This window comes from Bombina bombina, chromosome 3 (assembly GCF_027579735.1).
Source record: "Bombina bombina isolate aBomBom1 chromosome 3, aBomBom1.pri, whole genome shotgun sequence".
Lineage (NCBI taxonomy): Eukaryota > Metazoa > Chordata > Amphibia > Anura > Bombinatoridae > Bombina > Bombina bombina.
Window position 1 is genome coordinate 754,470,548 of NC_069501.1, and position 20,132 is coordinate 754,490,679.

At 35.8% G+C, this 20,132-nt stretch overlaps 1 protein-coding gene across 5 annotated transcripts in view; it reads left to right on the plus strand.

The window, feature by feature from the left end:
- Positions 1-20,132, plus strand: part of DMD (dystrophin) — a 4,487,195-nt gene that overhangs the window by 3,889,651 nt on the left and 577,412 nt on the right. For all 5 annotated transcript variants that reach the window (XM_053707599.1, XM_053707595.1, XM_053707596.1 and 2 more), the window contains one exon: positions 3,687-3,765. In XM_053707599.1, the coding sequence (XP_053563574.1) occupies positions 3,687-3,765 (79 nt within the window). The remainder of the gene's footprint in view (positions 1-3,686; positions 3,766-20,132) is intronic.

A 20,132-nucleotide genomic window follows, 5' to 3' on the forward strand; every position in this document is an offset into this window, starting at 1 on the left:
ACAAATAGGCTTTCCTTAGATAAGATTCAAGTTTCCCATCTAAAGGATCTTTAAAAGAAGCACTATCTTCCATAGGAATAGTAGTACGTTTAGCAAGAGTAGAGATAGCCCCATCAACTTTGGGGATCTTTTCCCAAAACTCCAAAGTAACTGCTGGCAAAGGATACCATTTTTTAAACCTTGAAGAAGGAATAAAAGAAGTACCAGACCTATTCCATTCCTTAGAAATCATATCAGAAATAGCATCAGGAACTGGAAAAACGTCTGGAGTAACCACAGGAGGTTTATAAACAGAATTTAAACGTTTACTAGTTTTAATATCAAGAGGACTAGTTTTCTCAATATCCAATGTAATCAACACTTCTTTTAACAAAGAACGAATATATTCCAATTTAAATAAATAAGTAGATGTGTCAGTATCAATATCTGAGGAAGGATCTTCTGAATCAGATAGATCCTCATCAGAGGAGGATAATTCAATATGTTGTCGGTCATTTGAAATTTCATCAACTTTATGAGAAGTTTTAAAAGACCTTTTAGGTTTATTAGAAGGCGGGATGGCAGACAAAGCCTTTTGAATAGAATCATCTATAAATCCTTTTAAATTCACAGGTATGTACATTAGATGTTGAAGGAACAGCAACAGGCAATGTACTATTACTGATGGACACATTATCTGCATGTAAAAGTTTATCATGACAACTATTACAAACCACAGCTGGAGATATAATCTTCACAAGTTTACAACAAATGCACTTAGCTTTGGTAGAACTGTTATTAGTCAGCAGGGTTCCAACAGTGATTTCTGAGACAAGATCAGATTGAGACATCTTGCAAATGTAAGAGAAAAAAACAACATATAAAGCAAAATTATCAATTTCTTTATATGGCAGTTTCAGGAATGGGAAAAAATGCAAACAGCATAGCCCTCTGATAGAGAAAAAAGGCAAGAGGCATATAGGAATGGGGTTTTAAATAATGAAACTATTTGGCAGCAAGTATGACGCACAACACAAACATAAGAAAAAATGTTGGCGCTAACAACATCTGGAAATGACACACTCGCGTCATTGAAGATGCAACCTTGTGAAAGGATTCGGTGTCAACTAAGACGCCGGAAGTGATGAATTTGCATCATGGAACATAACTTTGTGACAAAAAATCTTGTGCCAAAAATGTCACAATATAATTTGGCATTTTGCACCCTCGCGACCCTAATTCTGCCCGCAAATTTTAAAATGACAGTCAATAGAAAAAAAAGACTATACCCCAGGTAAGAAATACATTTTTCCTAAAAAATGCATTTCCCAGATATGAAACTGACAGTCTGCAAAAGGAAATATACTGAAAACCTGAATCATGGAAAATATAAGTACAATACATATATTTAGAACTTTATGTAAATACATAAAGTGCCAAACCATAGCTGAGAGTGTCTTAAGTAATGAAAACATACTTACCAAAAGACACCCATCCACATATAGCAGATAGCCAAACCAGTACTGAAACGGTTATCAGTAGAGGTAATGGAATATGAGAGTATATCGTCTGAATAAGGGAGGTAGGAGATGAATCTCTACGACCGATAACAGAGAACCTATGAAATAGATCTCCCGTAAGGAAAACCATTGCATTCAATAGGAGATACTCCCTTCACGTCCCTCTGACATTCACTGTACTCTGAGAGGAATCGGGCTTCAAAATGCTGAGAAGCGCATATCAACGTACAAACTTACTTCACCACCTCCATAGGAGGCAAATTTGCAAAACTGAATTGTGGGTGTGGTGAGGGGTGTATTTATAGGCATTTTGAGGTTTGGCAAACTTTGCCCCTCCTCTTAGGATTGTATATCCCATATGTCACTAGCTCATGGACTCTTGCCAATTACATGAAAGAAATTGCCATTTAGAGCATTTATTTGCAGGCTATGACAACTGGTTAAAATAACATTACAAAATGCAGTGTTTTCAGACCTTGTATAATGCAAAGAAAACTAGTTCATATTAATTTTTAAACAACACAAAATTAATGTTTTTACTTAGCCAGAGTTCCAAAATTAATATTTGGTGGAATAATCCAGATTTTCAGTCACAGCTTTCATGTGTCTTGGCATGTTCTCCACCAGTCTTTTACATTGCTCTCCACCAGTCTTTTACATTGCTGTTGGGTGACATTATGACACTCTTGGGGCAGCCCAATCATCAGACCTGAACTCTATTGAAAACCTCTGTAAAGTGATCAAGAGGAAGATGGCTGCTCACAAGCCATAAAACAAAGCCAAGCTGCTTGAATTTTTGCACCAGGAGTGGCATAAAGTCACCCAATAGCAATGTGAAAGACTGGTGGAGAGCATGCCAAGACACGTGAAAGCTGTGACTGAAAATCAGGGTTACTCGCCCAATTTTGATTTCTGAACTATAGCTAAGTTAATACATTAGTATTTTGTTGTTTAAAAATGAATATCAACTTGTTTTCTTTGTTTTACTTGAGGTCTGAAAACAATGTGGGCTCCATCATTTCAGGCTCGCCATAAGAACGCTGCTCCTTAACCTGTCCGCAACCTAAAATACGATTGGCATGATTGACAGCCCCTGCTAGTGGCCAATAGGCCGCCAGAGAGCAGAGGGCAGCATTGCACAAACATTTCACTAGAAAAGCTTGTGCAATGATAAATGCCGACAGCGTATGCTGTCGGCATTTAGCGATGTCGAGTGACATGATTCGCTACAGCGAATCATGTCTGCTCGACATTTAATAAATTGACCCCGTATCTTTTTAGGTTTTTTTTTGTTATTTTGATCATTTAATTCAAATAAATGCTCTAGTTGACAATATTTTTATTATATATGTGTGTTTTGTTTTACAGTATCACCCCCCCCTCTCTCTCTCTCTCTCTGTGTATATATATATATATATATATATATATACACACACACACACACACACATATATATATAAACACACATATAAATGCTGCTACTTTAATTCTCTCACCAAGTTTTAGAATTAGACAGCAAGAAGCTTAGCATGTGAATGGAAAAAAGGCAATAAATCTCATTTTAAGGTATAAAACAGGTTACACTATGCTACCATTTATCTTTTATTTTTTGAGCTGAACTTACACAAACTTTGTCCCAACTGAGTGTAGAACTACTGGAGATCGCACACAGTGCTCTTCTTCAAGTAAAGTAGCCATCGTATTACTTCTCCATGGCAGATTGATGATCTCTGTGCAGAGGACTGTCTGCTAAATTGCATTAAGACCTCCTGTTGTTGGTACCCTAGTGATTTAGGCATAAGGACGATTTTCAGTATAGGTTTAAAAACAAAAAACAAAAAAAAACCTCTTCTCTATAACTTAGACAGAGAAGGCAGAATTGTACCATTTTAGATTTTATTTTGTAGCTTTAAGTCATAAAGGGATGACGTATGTATTTCAGCTTAATGGTTTACAAAAAATATAAAGCTATTTGTTTTCTGGTGTTCTGATTTGGTACAGAGATTAAATGAGGCAATGTAATGCAAGCAATAATAAAAAAAATGCATTAGCTTCAGTGTTTTAAACTCCTACCACAGCACTTCATTGTCTGACACCCTAAGGCTCACAGAGCAATAATATTGTGATGCCTAATTTCCACTCATCACTACGTGTTGAAATAATTATTTCTTATTCTTTTTCTTCTAGGTTTCTATTGATGAACGCATCAGGCAGTTGCATGAAGCCCACAGGGATTTTGGCCCCACATCCCAGCATTTTCTTTCCAGTAAGCAATTTTAACTTAACTTAAATAACCTGTAATCTTCAAGGGCTTCTTAACAGCCCCATTGTATAAATGTGTTTTTATCCAACTGGGTATTTGCAGCTCTCCATGTCCCATAGCTAATAACACAATCCCCAAGAATGTTCAATATATTAGATAATGCATGAGATATTTGATATTGTGATTTTAAAGGTACAAACTTGTAGAATAAATTAGCTTTTCAGCTAGTTTGCAGAAGAAATGTTCTAAAATAATTAAAAACTGTAATTTTGTTAGCACAGTTTATCAGGTTTTGCAGATCAGGAATACACCTTTTAAAAAACCTGTTGGAATCCATGTTCCTGGCCAATAGGATGTGTACTACTTGCCCTATGTTTTTTTTATAAAAGCATGCTCTTGCGCTGAACTATTCCCCACTGATCAGATAGATGTTGCTGAAGTAAACAGTGAACCAGCTACAATTTACTGTTACTGTTGGAGAAATCAAATCTCCCTGTGCAGGTGCAGATTGCTTCAATTTTCACATGTAAACAGTGATTTGTAAAGAGGTTTCTGAATCACTGTTTACATGTATGTCACTGGGAATCCCCTTTGCCAGGACGTCTGGGCATCAGGGAGCCTGAATAGCTATATTACATCATGTAGTCCTTACAAATATTTAAGCCGTGTGGCTAACCTGATGATTGGATGAGCTTGGAAAACATGCTCTAAAAACAGAAAGTCAAGAGGGACTGGTGGAGTGAGTAAATATACACTGAATATTAGAATGATTTAAAGCATTCAATACTAAGTAATGTACAAAACAGTTATAAGCATGCAGATTTTAAATATAACAAGTGGCTCTATGAACTTTATCATTACTTTAAATGTGGTGTTTATTGACCCTGTAATCTATAAATTAAAAGTTTAGGGATTTTTAATTGTTTGAATGTAAATGTAACAATATCGTGAGCATAATAACATTTGAGTTCTGAAGGGCGCTTGGGGGACATGTTTGCTTATATGTATATCATGAGATGACATAAGTGTAGATGAAAAATTGTTACTAATAAAACTGGAATCAATGTTTTGTTTTTAAAGAAACTACACTTGGAAGCATTCACTGTTAACTATTTTTGGAAGAGGCATTGGAAGGGTTTTTCCTAAGGGCCTTGTAAATCTAGGACTGTCACATACTATCAGATCATCGGCTCACTTAGAGCTGGAGTTACAGTACATTATAACTCTTCTGAACATTTCCCTGATTGTTGCGATTAGAACGTATATTCCATAAGCACTGCCTAGTAAAAGTTATTTCTTTTAAGCTTAAATTGAATCTTGAAAATGTAGGATATAGCCCTGTGACCATTGTTGTCTGATAGCTATCTGAACTGACTTACAGTTTTCATATGAAAACATTTCTGCTTAATGTTTTTTTCTGTCAACAGTCTGGAAAGCTTGCGGACTGGTTAAAGACCCCAAGATTTAGAGAGAGGCTAAATAAATCTTGGTAAAGACTTATTTTGTTAGGTAAACACTAATATCTTATAACACAATTAATCTGCAAATGTGGTTGAACAAATTTGAGCAGATTCAAACAGCACTGTGGAAAAACAACATTTCTATAAATTAATGTCCCTTGTTAGTCTTTAAAAATCCTTGTGATGCTAATTTCCATGTTGAGTATGGTGATTTTTTTTTTTAAATGAACTCTAATAATCAGAGAGACATTCTAACTGCTACACATCTTCATGCAGATCATAGTGGAGCACGGTATATATTCTTAATATCATTATTTTTATAACACAAAGTTCTGTAGCGTTGGGATATATTTCTTATTAAATTGTAACATTCTTTTAGGACTGCTATATAACACATAATGTGTGTCTAGCTACAATATATGGGCTATACTTTGCAATGTGGTGCCATGGAAAGATAGTAGTGGTGGGGTGGGTCAGTCATTATATCTATTTGGGGTACAAGTTCTTAGTTACGGTTAGCACTGTTTGAGGGGTTATGTCGACATCAATTCTGTATTTTTACAGTGGGGAGATTTAGTTAGGCGTATTGTGTGTGCATGAAATCAGGGGAGGTTAGCCTTAAACTGGAGGTACTTAATGTATAATATTTTAATAAGGTTCTATTAACCTAAAAGCATAATATGACATTAAAAAAAAAAAACCTTGTGCAACTGTTTTTAGGAGTCGCTAATAAAAATGTCAGAGAGACTGTCCATAAAAATGTCAATCATATTAAACTGTTGATTGTGTACTCTAATGGCTCCTATAGAAGCCAATTGTTGTCACAAATATCTAGAAGCCACTGCAATGCCAGAGCCACTAAAGTTCTGAGTGGATCAGTTGGGATGGTTGACCTACAACTATTGATAGCAACAGGGCTGTCACAATACTGTGTTTTTTTCACTATCATAAACAGGTTACATAGGATCTAGGCCTACAGGCTTTCAGTTTAGCAAAATCACAGCTGCCACTAAGCTGCCACTGCATAAATGACACTGCCTTTCTACTGTATAAATGTAGCATGCACATATATAGTCACGTAAAGTCATTTGGTCATCATTATTGTCATGACATTAAATAATCATTGGTACATCTGTAATTAGCAATTCTGGCATCTGCAGAAGAAAATGCTTTGGAGCTCTTTAATTTAAACCTAATTTTGTGTCATCATCAAATTCCCTGTTTTCGTAAAGGGGCACTAAACTCAAAATTTTTCTTTCATGATTCAAGTAGAGAATACAATTTTAAACAACATTCCAGTTTACTTCTAATATGTAATTTGCTTCATTCATTAGATATCCTTTGTTGAAGAAATAGCAATGTACATGGGTGAGCCAATCACGAGACATCTATGTGCAACAGCCAATAAGCAGCTACTGAGCCTATCTAGATATGCTTTTATCAAAGTATATCAAGAGAATTAAGCAAATTAGATAATAGAAGTAAATTAGAAAGTTGTTTAAAATTGCATGTTCTTTCTAAATCATGAAAGAAAAAAAATTGTGTTTCATGTCCCTTTAAGGCTCTTATTAAACACCTTTAGGTCTCTTGCATATGTTATTGTCAGAATGCAGTATTGGCAATTTAGTTCTGGCATTCTTACATAATCTGCTATTAATTTAGTTGACCAGCCATGCTAATTGTTTTAACCTTCAGTTTTTATGCCCTTAATGCACCTCATTAAATTACTGATGAACCTTTTCTCCTGCAGCTGTCAATAGGATATTTACCTGACTGTGGTACAGTTGCATATTTTGTGTAGCTAAACTAGAAATCTTTTTTAGTATATTTTCTGATATTACCAATACAAATGTAAAAAAGAGCATATTGGATGCTATGAGGCCTACTTATCAAGCCGTCAACTTACTTGCATTCGCCGGCACCAATACGCACGCCTACCATTGCCTAACATCGCGGCTGTGGACCTGAATACGCTCTCCATTTTTATATAAAAAGCTGTCAAAAAGCCGCGCACCAAGTATAGGGCGATGAGCAGCGGACTGTTGTTAACTAACAGTCATCGATCTCACTGCTATTTGGCTTTTTCACAGATTTATTTATACACTGTAAGTAAACACCATTATACTAAACTGTTTAACCCCTATCCCGCCGCTCCCCAACCCCGCCGCAACTTTAATAAAGGTATTAACCCTTATCTCGCTGCTCCCGGAGCACACCGCAACTCTAATAAATGTATTAACCCCTATCATGCCACTCCCGGAGCCTGCCACAACTAAATAGTTTTTAACCCCTATCCCGCTGCTCCTTGACACCGCCGCAACTCTAATAAACTTATTAACCCCCTATTCCGCCGCTCCCAGACCCCACCGCAACTAACTAAATGTATTAACACCTAAACCTCTGGCCTCCCACATCACTACCACTTACTAAACCTATTAACCCCTAAACCGCCAGCCCCCCACATCACCATAAAATTAACCTATTAACACCTAAACCTAACAACCCGCTAACTTTATATTAAATATTAACTCATCCCTATCTTATAAAGGGCCTTTTGTGGGGCGAAGAGCAGCGGACTGTTGTTAACTAACAGTCATCGATCTCACTGCTATTCAGCTTTTTCACAGATTTATTTATACACTGTAAGTAAACACCGCCATTATACTTAACTGTTTAACCCCTATCCCGCCGCTCCCCGACCCCGCCGCAACTTTAATAAAGTTATTAACCCCTATCCCGCTGCTCCCGGAGCACACCGCAACACTATTAAATGTATTAACCCCCTATCCCATCACTCCCGGAGCCCACCGCAACTCTAATAAATTTATTAACCCCTATCCTGCCACTCCCGGAGCCCACCACAACTCTAATAAACTTATTAACCCCTATTCCGCCGCTCCCGGACCCCGCTGCAACTAACTAAATGTTTAACCCCTAAACCTCTGGCCTCCCACATCACTACCACTTACTAAACCTATTAACCCCTAAACCGCCAGCCCCCCACATCGCCATAAAATAAAATTAACCTATTAACACCTAAACCTAACAACCTGCTAACTTTATATTAAATATTAACTCATCCCTATCTTATAAAGGGCCTTTTGCGGGGCATTGCCCCAAAGAAATCAGCACTTTTACCTGTAAATAAAAAATACAAATACCCCCCAACAGTAAAACCCACCACCCACACAACCAAACCCCCCAAATAAAAACCTAAGCTCCCCATTGCCCTGAAAAGGACATTTGTATGGGCATTGCTCTTAAAAGGGCATTTAGCTCTTTTTCAAAAGCCCAAACCCTAATCTAAAATTAAAACCCACCCAATAAACCCTTAAAAAAGCCTAACACTAACCCCCGAAGATCCACTTAGTTTCTGAAGAGCCGACATCCATCTTCAAAAGAAGCGGCAGAAGTCCTCATCGAAGCCAGCAGAAGTCTTCATCCAACCGGGCAGAAGTCTTCATCCAGACGGCATCTTCTATATTCATCCATCTGGCGCGGAGCGGCTCCATCTTCAAGACATCTGGTGCGGAGCATCCTCTTCTTATGACGTCTTCTTCCGAATGAAGGTTCCTTTAAATGACGTCATCCAAGATGGCGTCCCTTAGATTCCGATTGGCTGATAGAATTCTATCAGCCAATCGGAATTAAGGTTGAAAAAATCCTATTGGCTGTTGCAATCAGCCAATAGGATTGAGCTTTCATCCTATTGGCTGATCCAATGATTGGAACTTAGTTGTTAGTTTTTTGTAACTTTGTAATTTTTAATTGTAGATTTAAATTATTTGAGTAGGATTAGGTTTTTAACTATATAATATAGTTAATTTAATTTGTAGTTTAATGCCATTTTAGTATAACAGTTAGGGTAGATTAATTATTAGTTTAATATAGTTTAATTTAATTTTAGTATAATAGTTAGGGTAGATTAATTAATATTTTAATATAGTTTAATGTAATTTTAGTATAATAGTTAGGGTAGATTAATTATTAGTTTAAGATAGTTTAATTTAAATCTAAAGGTAAGTTTAAATTTATTATAAGATAGGGATGAGTTAATATTTAATGTAAAGTTAAGGGGTTGATAGGTTTAGGGGTTAATAGGTTTAGTAAGTGCTAGTGATGTGGGAGGCCAGGGGTTTAGGGGTTAATACATTTATTTAGTTGCGGTGGGCTCCGGGAGCGGCGGGATAGGGTGTTAATACCATTATGTAGGTGGCGGCGGGGTCCGGGAGCGGCGGAATAGGGGTTATTAACTTTATGTAGGTGGCGGCGGTGTTGGGGCGACAGATTAGGGGTTAATAAGTATAATGTAGGTGGCGACGATGTTGGGGGCAGCAGATTAGGGGTGTTTAGACTCGGGGTACATGTTAGGTATAAACATAACTTTTATTCTCCCATAGAAATCAATGGGATATCGGGCAGCAGCGAACATAAGCTTTCGCTGCTTTCAGACCATTGATTCCTATGGCATCCGCCACCTCGGATTGAAAAGCAGGTACACTGGGCCGGAATAGTGGCGAGCGTACCTGTTAGATATTGGTTAACTAGCAAAAGTAGTCAGATAGTGCCGAATTTGCATTCGGAACATCTGTAATGACGTAAGCATCGATCTGTGTCGGATTGAGACCGGCGGATCGTATGTTACGTCACAGATTTCAACTTTTGCTGGTCTGTAGGCTTTGATAAAAAAAGGGGAATCGGGCTCTCCACAATTATGCTGTGGAATTCCAGCGTATTTGCGGTTGACAGCTTGATAAATAGGCCTCTATATATCAAATAATTGACTGTTCAGCAAGCATTTTCCTTCTAGCATTGTGTCAATGTCAAAAAATAATTTCTCTTAATAGAAGTTTAGGTATTTGGGGTAAACTGTTTGCACTAAGGTTTGTAAGTTCTCCTGAGATCACATTTGCCACCGGTAAAAAAAAATAAAAAAAAATATTCATTTGTAGTGTGTTTTCTTTAAGGTGTATTCTAGCTTCCCACAATAGTCCAAGTAACTTTATTTGTCAAAGGTAGAGTTTATATTGATTTAATTTTTTTTTTTCTTAAAAAATGACAGTAGTTTTCACCCTGGATTTTACATTTAATATATGTTCTATGACTAATTAATTCTTAAGACAGCTGAGAGTTTGCTTTTAATATTATATTTGTAAATTATATTCAGGGAATATTTTAAATTGATTGACAGGAATTACTCAATAATTATCATCCAGTTAGAAACCTCTGTATATTTCTTCTCTGAACTATTATGAACACTGATCAGCATGCTATGTGTTGTTTAAGGCATTCAACACAGCATTTAGTATATTGATTTACATTTCTCAACCCAAGAAATTGATTAATTCAAAATTCAATATCCAGCACTAAATTGAGATTTATTTTTTTTTATAATAAAATACAGTTCTAGTGACATTGGCTTTTTATAATGTTATTTTTCCCCAGCTATTTTATTTAATATAACCATTTTACAGATTTCTTACAGAAAGTATTGTTTGATGCAGTTTTTTTTTTTTTTTTGTTTTTTTGGGGGGTGGGGGGTGTCCATGTATACAAATATTAGTGCCTGAGACACTATTGGGCAAACCTGTGCTCCCACAGATCATTAAAATATATGAATCACACAAAACCTAATCGCCTTGATTTAGAGTTTTGTCGGTAAAGACCTGCGGTGCTAACGAGCCTTTTTTTCCAGCGCACCCTTAAGACAACGCTGGTATTACGAGTTGTCTGAATTGCTGCGTTAGCCTCAGAAAAGTAAGCGTTGAGCATAATTTAGCTCCACTTCAACTCTCAATACCAGCATTGCTTATGGTAGCGGTAAGCTGGAAAAACGTGCTTGTGCACGATATCCCCATAGGAAACAATGGGGCTGAGCTGGCTGAAAAAAAACCTAACACCCTAACATGAACCCTGAGTCTAAACACCCCTAACCTTACACTTATTAACCCCTAATCTGCCACCCCCGCTATCGCTGATACCTATATTATATTATTAACCCCTAATCAGATTGAAGTTCAATCGGATTAACCTTGCATTCTATTGGCTGATTGGAACAGCCAATAGAGTGTGAGGTCAATCCGATTGGCTGATTGGATCAGCCAATCGGAATGAACTTCAATCTGATTGGCTGATTGAATCAGCCAATCAGATTTTTCTTACCTTAATTACAATTGGCTGATAGAATCCTATCAGCCAATCTGAATTCGAGGGACGCCATCTTGGATGACGTCATTTAAAGGAACCGTCATTCGTCCGGAAGTCGTCGGCCAGGATGGATGTTCCACGTCGGAGGTCTTCAGGATGCTGCTGCTCCGCTCCGGATAGATGAAGATAGAAGATTCCGCTTGGATGAAGACTTCAATCGGATGGAAGACAATCGGATGGAAGACCTCTTCTGCCCCGCTTGGATGAAGACTTCAACCGGATGGAGGACCTCTTCTGACCCGCTTGGATGAAGAATTCGGCTCGGCTGAGTGAAGACGACTCAAGGTAGGGAGATCTTCAGTGGGTTAGTGTTAGGTTTTTTTAAGGGGGGTTTGGGTGGGTTTTAGAGTAGGGGTATGTGGGTGGTGGGTTGTAATGTTGGAGGGGGGTATTGTATTTTTATTTACAGGTAAAAGAGTTGATTACTTTGGGGCAATGCCCCGCAAAAAGCCCTTTTAAGGGCTGGTAAAAGAGTTGATTACTTTGTAATTTAGGATTGGGTAGGGTATTTTATTATTTTGGGGAGCTTTTTTATTTTATTAGGGGGCTTAGATTAGGTGTAATTAGTTTAAACTTCTTGCAATTTTTTTTATTTTCTGTAATTTAGTGTTTGTTTTTTTGTTTTATAGTTTAGTTTATTTAATTGTATTTTAGTTTAGATAATTGTAGTTAATTTATTTAATTAGTTTAATGATAGTGTAGTGTTAGGTGTATTTGTAACTTAGGTTAGGATTTATTTTACAGGTAATTTTGTAATTATTTTAACTAGGTAGCTATTAAATAGTTATTAACAATTTAATATCTATTGTACCTAGTTAAAATAAATACAAAGTTGCCTGTAAAATAAATATAAATCCTAAAATAGCTACAATGTAACTATTAGTTATATTGTAGCTATATTAGGGTTTATTTTATAGGTAAGTATTTAGTTTTAAATAGGAATAATTTATTTAATTATAGTAAATTTAGTTCGTTTAATTTAAATTATATTTAACTTAGGGGGGTGTTAGGTTTAGGGTTAGACTTAGGTTTAGGGGTTAATAATTTTATTATAGTAGCGGCGATGTTGGGGGCGGCAGATTAGGGGTTAATAATTGTAGGTAGGTGGCGGCGATGTTAGGGAGGGCAGATTAGGGGCTAATACAATTTATTATAGTGTTTGCGAGGCGGGAGTGCGGCGGTGTAGGGGTTAATACATTTATTATAGTGGCGGCGATGTCCGGTCAGCAGATTAGGGGTTAATAAGTGTAGGTAGGTGGCGGCGACGTTGGGGGGGCAGATTAGGGGGTCATAAATATAACATAGGTGTCGGCGATGTTAGGGGCAGCAGATTAGGGGTTCATAGGGATAATGTAGGTGGCGGCGATGTCCGGTCGGCAGATTAGGGTTTAAATAATTTTATTATAGGGTTTGTGATGTGGGGGGGCTTCGGTTTAGGGGTTCATAGGTAGTTTATGGGTGTTAGTGTACTTTATAGCACAGTAGTTAAGAGCTTTATGTTCCGGCATTAGCCCATAAAACTCTTAACTACTGACTTTTTTTTGCGGTTGGAGTCTTGTCGGTAGAGGCTGTACCACTCACTTCTTCCAACACTCGTAATACCGGCATTAGGCAAATCCTATAGATAAGATAGGATAGGCAATTGACGTAAGGCGATTTGCGGTAGCCTCGAGTCGCAGAAAGAAAGTGAGCGGTAGACCCTTTCCTGCCTGATTCTAAATACCAGCGGGCGTTAAAAAGCAGCGTTATGACCCCTTAACGCTGCTTTTTAACCCTAATGCAGAACTCTAAATATAGGCGAATGTTTGTTAGATGTGATAATATATATGCCAGAACTAAATTGTTTTCACACATTAATAAAAATGCTAAATATTTGAGGTAAATTCATACATAAAAAGTAGGCTAATTGATACAATATTGATGGGGACTGTATAATATGTTTTTTCATTTAACCAATGATGTAATGGCATGACATGTACAATTAACACTTTAATATCATTTCAGGGAATGATTACATTTTAAAAAACTTATAAACACTTAAATGCAATACTCGACAAGCAATCTGATAAACTGTATTATAGTTGTGTAAATGTTTTATAGTTTCAACATGTGCTGTATATATTTTTTTTAAATTAAACTATGGAAATGTTTATTAAAGAACCAGTAAATATAGTAGATTTTCATAATCAGCAAATGCATGATAAAAAGGCTGATTTATTAATGGTCCCTGTTGCCCCTGTTTCCGCATGAGCCTTCAGGCTTGCCAGAAACATCAGTTAAGAAGCAGCAGTCTTAAGACCGCTGCTCCTTAACTTGTCCGCCTGCTCTGAGCCTGCGGACATCAATCCACCTGACCCTATATAATCGGACTGATTGACACCCCTTGCTAGTGGCCGCAAATCTGCAGGGAGCGGCATTGCACAAGCAATGCTGTTGGCATTCAGCAATATGTGTTGGACAAGATCCGCTGAGTGGATCATGTCGTAAAGACCAGGGGTCGCCAACCTTTTGGACCATAGGGACCACTAAACTCACAATTTAGAATCCCGTGTACTGCTAACATGATTTTTTTTACACACACACACACTGTACATAACTAGTATAACCATAGCTAAGTTTACATTATGTATATATTTACACATTTTTAAGAATTATTTTTTGGAATTAACGGAATAACAGAACTGAGAGAATACTTCCAAATGACAGATGAAGGGCGAGTGCCAACTTTTGAGCTGAAAACAGAGAGGCAGAATGTGGGATAAAAATAATTATGTTTAAAAGGACCACAAGACTTCCAATTTACCTCCCCAGTTAGGAATTATTCAAAACTACATATGATCATGGACAGACATTGGAGTCATAAATTAAGTTTATATCAGAAAGCTCTCAATATGGATGAGAGCTGACCATGACTGGTGTTACTGGCAATTACTATAATACTCATGGGATATGGCTGATCTGCTGGATGGCAATATTTGGAATTCAGGTGGAATGGCTTGGTGCACGGGAAAATTATTTGAATGAAAATAATTAATATTTATTTTTTTTTAAAAAAGAAGATGGAGAGGAGGAAGACAAACAGTGATGTAAGTCCATCTGAAAGAATTAGGAAAACTACTACAAAGAGACAGGTAAAGGGAAGAAAATAAATTAAATATAAGAGAGAATTTTTTTTAAGATTTTCTTTTTTTATATTATTCAATTCCACTATTTCAAGCCAAGACTATACCAACCTATGCTGGCTTTAGAATTTAAGCATCTTTCTCTGAGCAGTGTGCTGGGTGAGAGGAGTTAAAAATACAATCTAGCAAGCAAGTTGTGCAGTACTACGCAACATGCGTAGGGATATTTTAATTTAACTTCTCCGTCGGTTTTCACTGATGTCCAGCCAGGCACTGTAGGGACTTACGGCGTGACGGGGGTGACACCATCAGAGGATATTAATTCCTGCTTGATGGTGTCAAGGACCACCAACATCTTCTCGTGGATGACCAGTGGTGACCGCTGGTATAGGCCGTAGATAAATTGGCCCCTTAGTCTGAACTTAAAATGAGTAGTAGATTTTTTTTCTGACAATATTTCAGTTATGTCTATTTCCACTCCTCCTGTATCATGTGACAAACCTCAGCCAATCAAAAATACATATTCAAATATTTTGTGAATTCTTGCACATGCTCAGAAGGAGCTGGTGACTCAAAAAGTGTAAATATAAAAAGATTATGTTAATTGAAGTAAATTGCAAAGTTGATTAAAATTACATGCTCTGAATCATGAAAGTTTAATTTTGACCTGAGTGTCCCTTTAATATAGGATTGGAGGTAGAGGATGATAGTGGCGCTAAGGAGTCCCTAATGGCCTAGTACAAAACGGTCTCTCATACACAAACCCAAAAAACATACAAGTGATAAAGAGTGGAATAGGGGATGTACTGGTGCTCACAGCCTAGGGATTAGTGAGTAATATGATATACTTTAAAGGGTGGATATACCAAATAATATAATAAGGTGGTATGTTGGATGAATAAATAATAAAATATATCCTTAGCGTTGTAGTCATTATATAATTTCTGAGTGCTCTGGCTATAATACTATAGATATATAAATATATATATATATATATATATATATATATATTTCCAATCACTAGAGACTAGCTCGTTGTAAAGCAGGTTGCGGTAGTATTGAAAAAGTGTATACGGCCAGTGTGTGGAGATATATCCAATGTTAATAGATAGTATTAGCAAATGAATATATCAAACAAGTGAAACATAAAATATAAGTATCAAATAAGCAAGTGTCAATTTTAAAACATTACCCAATGATTGAAATGGATTAACAAGTGGAAATATTAGTCAAGCGGAACATTAATAAAAGTAAATCTTTAATAAGCAGGTTAATATAAGTACAAATAACGACTTAAAAAATTACCCAATAATTAATATAACACTGGACGTCCAGTTAAAAGAAAAATAGAGAAAAAAATGATGATCAAACTGCAGTTAATAAAAACGGTCCAAAAATATTTCTAATCTGTTAGTCAATAGCTCTGGAAAATGCTTGATGCAAATAGTATATATAAAAGGCAAGAAATTATACCTTTAAAAATGTATATCTTGAAAAATTATGGATATAACTTGGCGTAAAAATGTTTAAATACCTTAGGACATACACTCTCTCGACGCGTTTCACCCCTTAGCTTGGGGCTTTTTCAAGAAATGAAAAAGCCCCAAGCTAAGGGGCGAAACGTGTTGAATTGAATTGCACTGGTTTCCTGCTATCATCCTAGTACCCAGGGTCACGGATCAATCGGCTATACTAGGCAACATATCTACTAAATAGTGGACTTCATTTTATTGTTACGAATTGATTTGCATTTACTATCATCCTAGTACTCAGAGCCACGGACTAATTGGCCATACTAGGCAACACATCTACAAAACAGTGGTCTTCATTCCACTGCGCTGGAGTATAGGTATCGATTCATGATACTTAACCGCATCATATTTGGCAACATTGTGTCAGCTGGCGAAGACGTATCGCTATTAACTGCAACACTGTGTAACGAGTGACGTCAAGCGTTACGTCACATCTGGAAATCAAGTAACAGATCCGAAAGGGAAGCGGAGCTACCTCCGTGCTGAAAACATCATCGCTACATCAAAGGACCTACATCGCCTGGTCCCAGGACACAGGAAAATAAAAGACAAAGATCGGACAACACAGCTTACCGTGACAGTGACACTCGGAGAGTGTTTTTTAATGATAGCGGATCCATTCACTCTTAAGATGTAGAGAGAGTGTATGTCCTAAGGTATTTAAACATTTTTACGCCAAGTTATATCCATCATTTTTCAAAATATACATTTTTAAAGGTATAATTTCTTGCCTTTTAATATACTATTTGCGTCAAGCATTTTCCAGAGATATTGACTAACAGATTAGAAATATTTTTGGACCGTTATTGGGTAATTTTTTAAGTCGTAATTTGTACTTATATTAACCTGCTTATTAAAGATTTAATTTTATTAATGTTCCGCTTGACTAATATTTCCACTTGTTAATCCATTTCAATCATTGGGTAATGTTTTAAAATCGACATTTGCTTATTTGATACTTATTATATTTTATGTTTCACTTGTTTGATATATTCATTTGCTAATACTATCTATTAACATTGGATATATCTCCACACACTGGCCGTATACACTTTTTCAATACTACCGCAACCTGCTTTACAACGAGCTAGTCTCTAGTGATTGGAAATATATATATATATATATATATATATATATATATATATATATATATATATATATATATATATATATATATATATATAATATTATAGCCAGAGCACTCAGAAATTATATAACGACTACAACACTAAGGATATATTTTATTATTTATTCATCCAACATACCACCTTATTATATTATTTGGTATATCCACCCTTTAAAGTATATCATATTACTCACTAATCCCTAGGCTGTGAGCGCCAGTACATCCCCTATTCCACTCTTTGTCCCTTTAATATAGCTGCACTGAGCAACTGCAAAATAAATAAATAAATAAAATAAGATATGCTGTTCAAAAATAACCAATAAGACCTTTTGAAATATTCTGTGAAACAAAAAGCAATTTCTGAAGGATTTGAATATCTGGGAAAATCTGCCATATTAAAAAAAACCAGGACAAGGCTACTGGAAAGCTATGCAAAAACCATAATGTTTAATAGTTTTAGAATCATCTAGAATGGCCACGTTAAAAACTAAACAAGACACATTGGGCTATGGTGACTCAATGAGTCAACAGGCTCAAGACATCATCGAATGCTATCTATCTATCATCTATCTATCTATCAAGTGTGTTTAATATCCCCAATATAGTATACACCCCTATTGTGCATTTGTAAAAGTAAACTCTACAATGCAGCAATTCTATACATTGCAAATCTGATTTTAAAACAGGTCTGCATTTTTCTTTATTAAAGACTGCTCACATATCTTGCACTGTAAAAGAACTATTCAAAAATGTTGAGTGCATATATAAATGATAAGGATGATTTAGCAGAGGATCTATAAATTATACATGTTTGTCTCAGCATGGTGGATGGTTTAGTGTCATTTCCTTTCTTCCACTATAGTTCATCTTTCTTCTGTGGCATTTTATTTTAGACTTCAGCAAGACACACCATTTATATTTGCCCTTTTCCTATTTGCCAGGTAATTTGTAGAGAGCACCTGGTACATAAAGCCGCAGCCAGACTGCTGACAAGCAGTTAGCAAGAGTCAGCCAAGCAGTCAGACCAGTACTGCACGCTCTTTATTTGCTGAACACTTATCTTTAGCTGGGACGAGGATAAAACCTTTGAAATTTCTTTGCAAACAAACAGTAACTTTAATTATTTTTTTTCTTCTTAAAGAACACAGGGTTGTGGGCTGCAGATTTTTGCCTCTTCATAAATAATATTTTGACACTGTATGACAATAGGAGATTACAAACAAGACCAGAGTTTTCTATCTAGGTTATTCATTTGAACTGGCCCATCCATACAATTTCTTTACAAAACTAAAATATTTTCTTTTATGTTCCATAAAATAAAGGGCTCTATAAATCATTTTTTTTTTACTTATGTTTGTAAGAAGCATAAATACACTTTGTAATTATGCTTCATACAGTGAATATAAGTAGTTTAATGTGCATTGCATGCAAATACTTTTTATACATTTCATTCTGAAAATACCTTTTCACACATTTAATGTAGATACATTTTATACATTTCATGCAGATTATTTCCATAAATTTGATGTAGATAAATATCATGCATTGGATAAAGATTTGTTCGATACATTTGATGTAAATCAATGTTATCCTTTTAAAATATTTGGTGCAAATAAATCCAATTCAGATCTGTTTAGACATTTGATGCAGTTTTATGTTTTGCATATAATGATAACAAATGCTAATGTTCATTTGACAACAAGCTTCTCATACATTGGACTCTGTTAGACTGTTAAAAGAGCTCTTTGAACAGATTTTCATAGGATTTTCAAAATGATTACATGCAAACACATCAAAAACCCAGCTTACTAATTGTTACTGATGCTTTCCCACGACTTTAACTTGGCAGGTAATAACAATGAAAACCCTTACTAAGGACTAGAATACAAGTGGTGCGTTAACATAAGCACATGTGCGATATTGAAATATATTGCGCCCGTGCTAACTTGCACGTGTATTACAAGTTGAAAGTAAAGCAACCGCATAAGCTCATACTAAATTGGGTTAGCGCAACTGAAGTCTTCGTGTATAAGGTTAGGGCTAAATAAAAATTTGTCCTAAAATACATAAAAAAAATACATATGCACACTGTAATAAAATGTATACACATAAATATTAATTAAACAGTTATAAGGTTTGAAAGATAAGATATATATGTATATGACAATATGTTTGACTTCAAAGGGCTATAAAAAATAATATATATATATATATATATATATATATATATATATATATAGAGAGAGAGAGAGAGAGAGAGAGAGAGAGAGAAATACATGTCTAAATATGTGTATGTATGTAAATATAATATAATAAGAGATACACTCACAGGTTCTTGCGAAGTTGGGTTTTTATTCCCACAAATAGTAACATTTCGGGGTCGCCCCCATCTTCAGACAACGTGGTCTGAAAACGGGGGCGACCACGAAACGTTACTATTTGTGGGAATAAAAACTCAACTTGGCAAGGCCCTTTGAGTGTATCCTTTATTTTAAAACTATACAACTACTGACTGGATTGCACACAGGGCACTAAACATTTATCCAGTGGCGTGAGTGCTTGACCCTATTCTTTATATATATATATATATATATATATATATATATATATATATATATATATACATATATATATATATATATATATATATATATATATATATATATATATATATATATATATATATATATAAATATATATATATAGTCATGGCCAAAAATATTGGCACCCCCTGCATTTCTGTCAGATAATGCACCACTTTGACCACAAAATTGTTGCAATTACAAATGTTTAGGCATTCTCATGTTTATTTCTTTTTTTTGTATTAGTATGACACAAAAAAGTGGAGGAAAAAAGCCAAATCTGACACATTCCACACAAAACTCCAAAAATGGACTGGACAAAATGATTGCCACCCTTAATT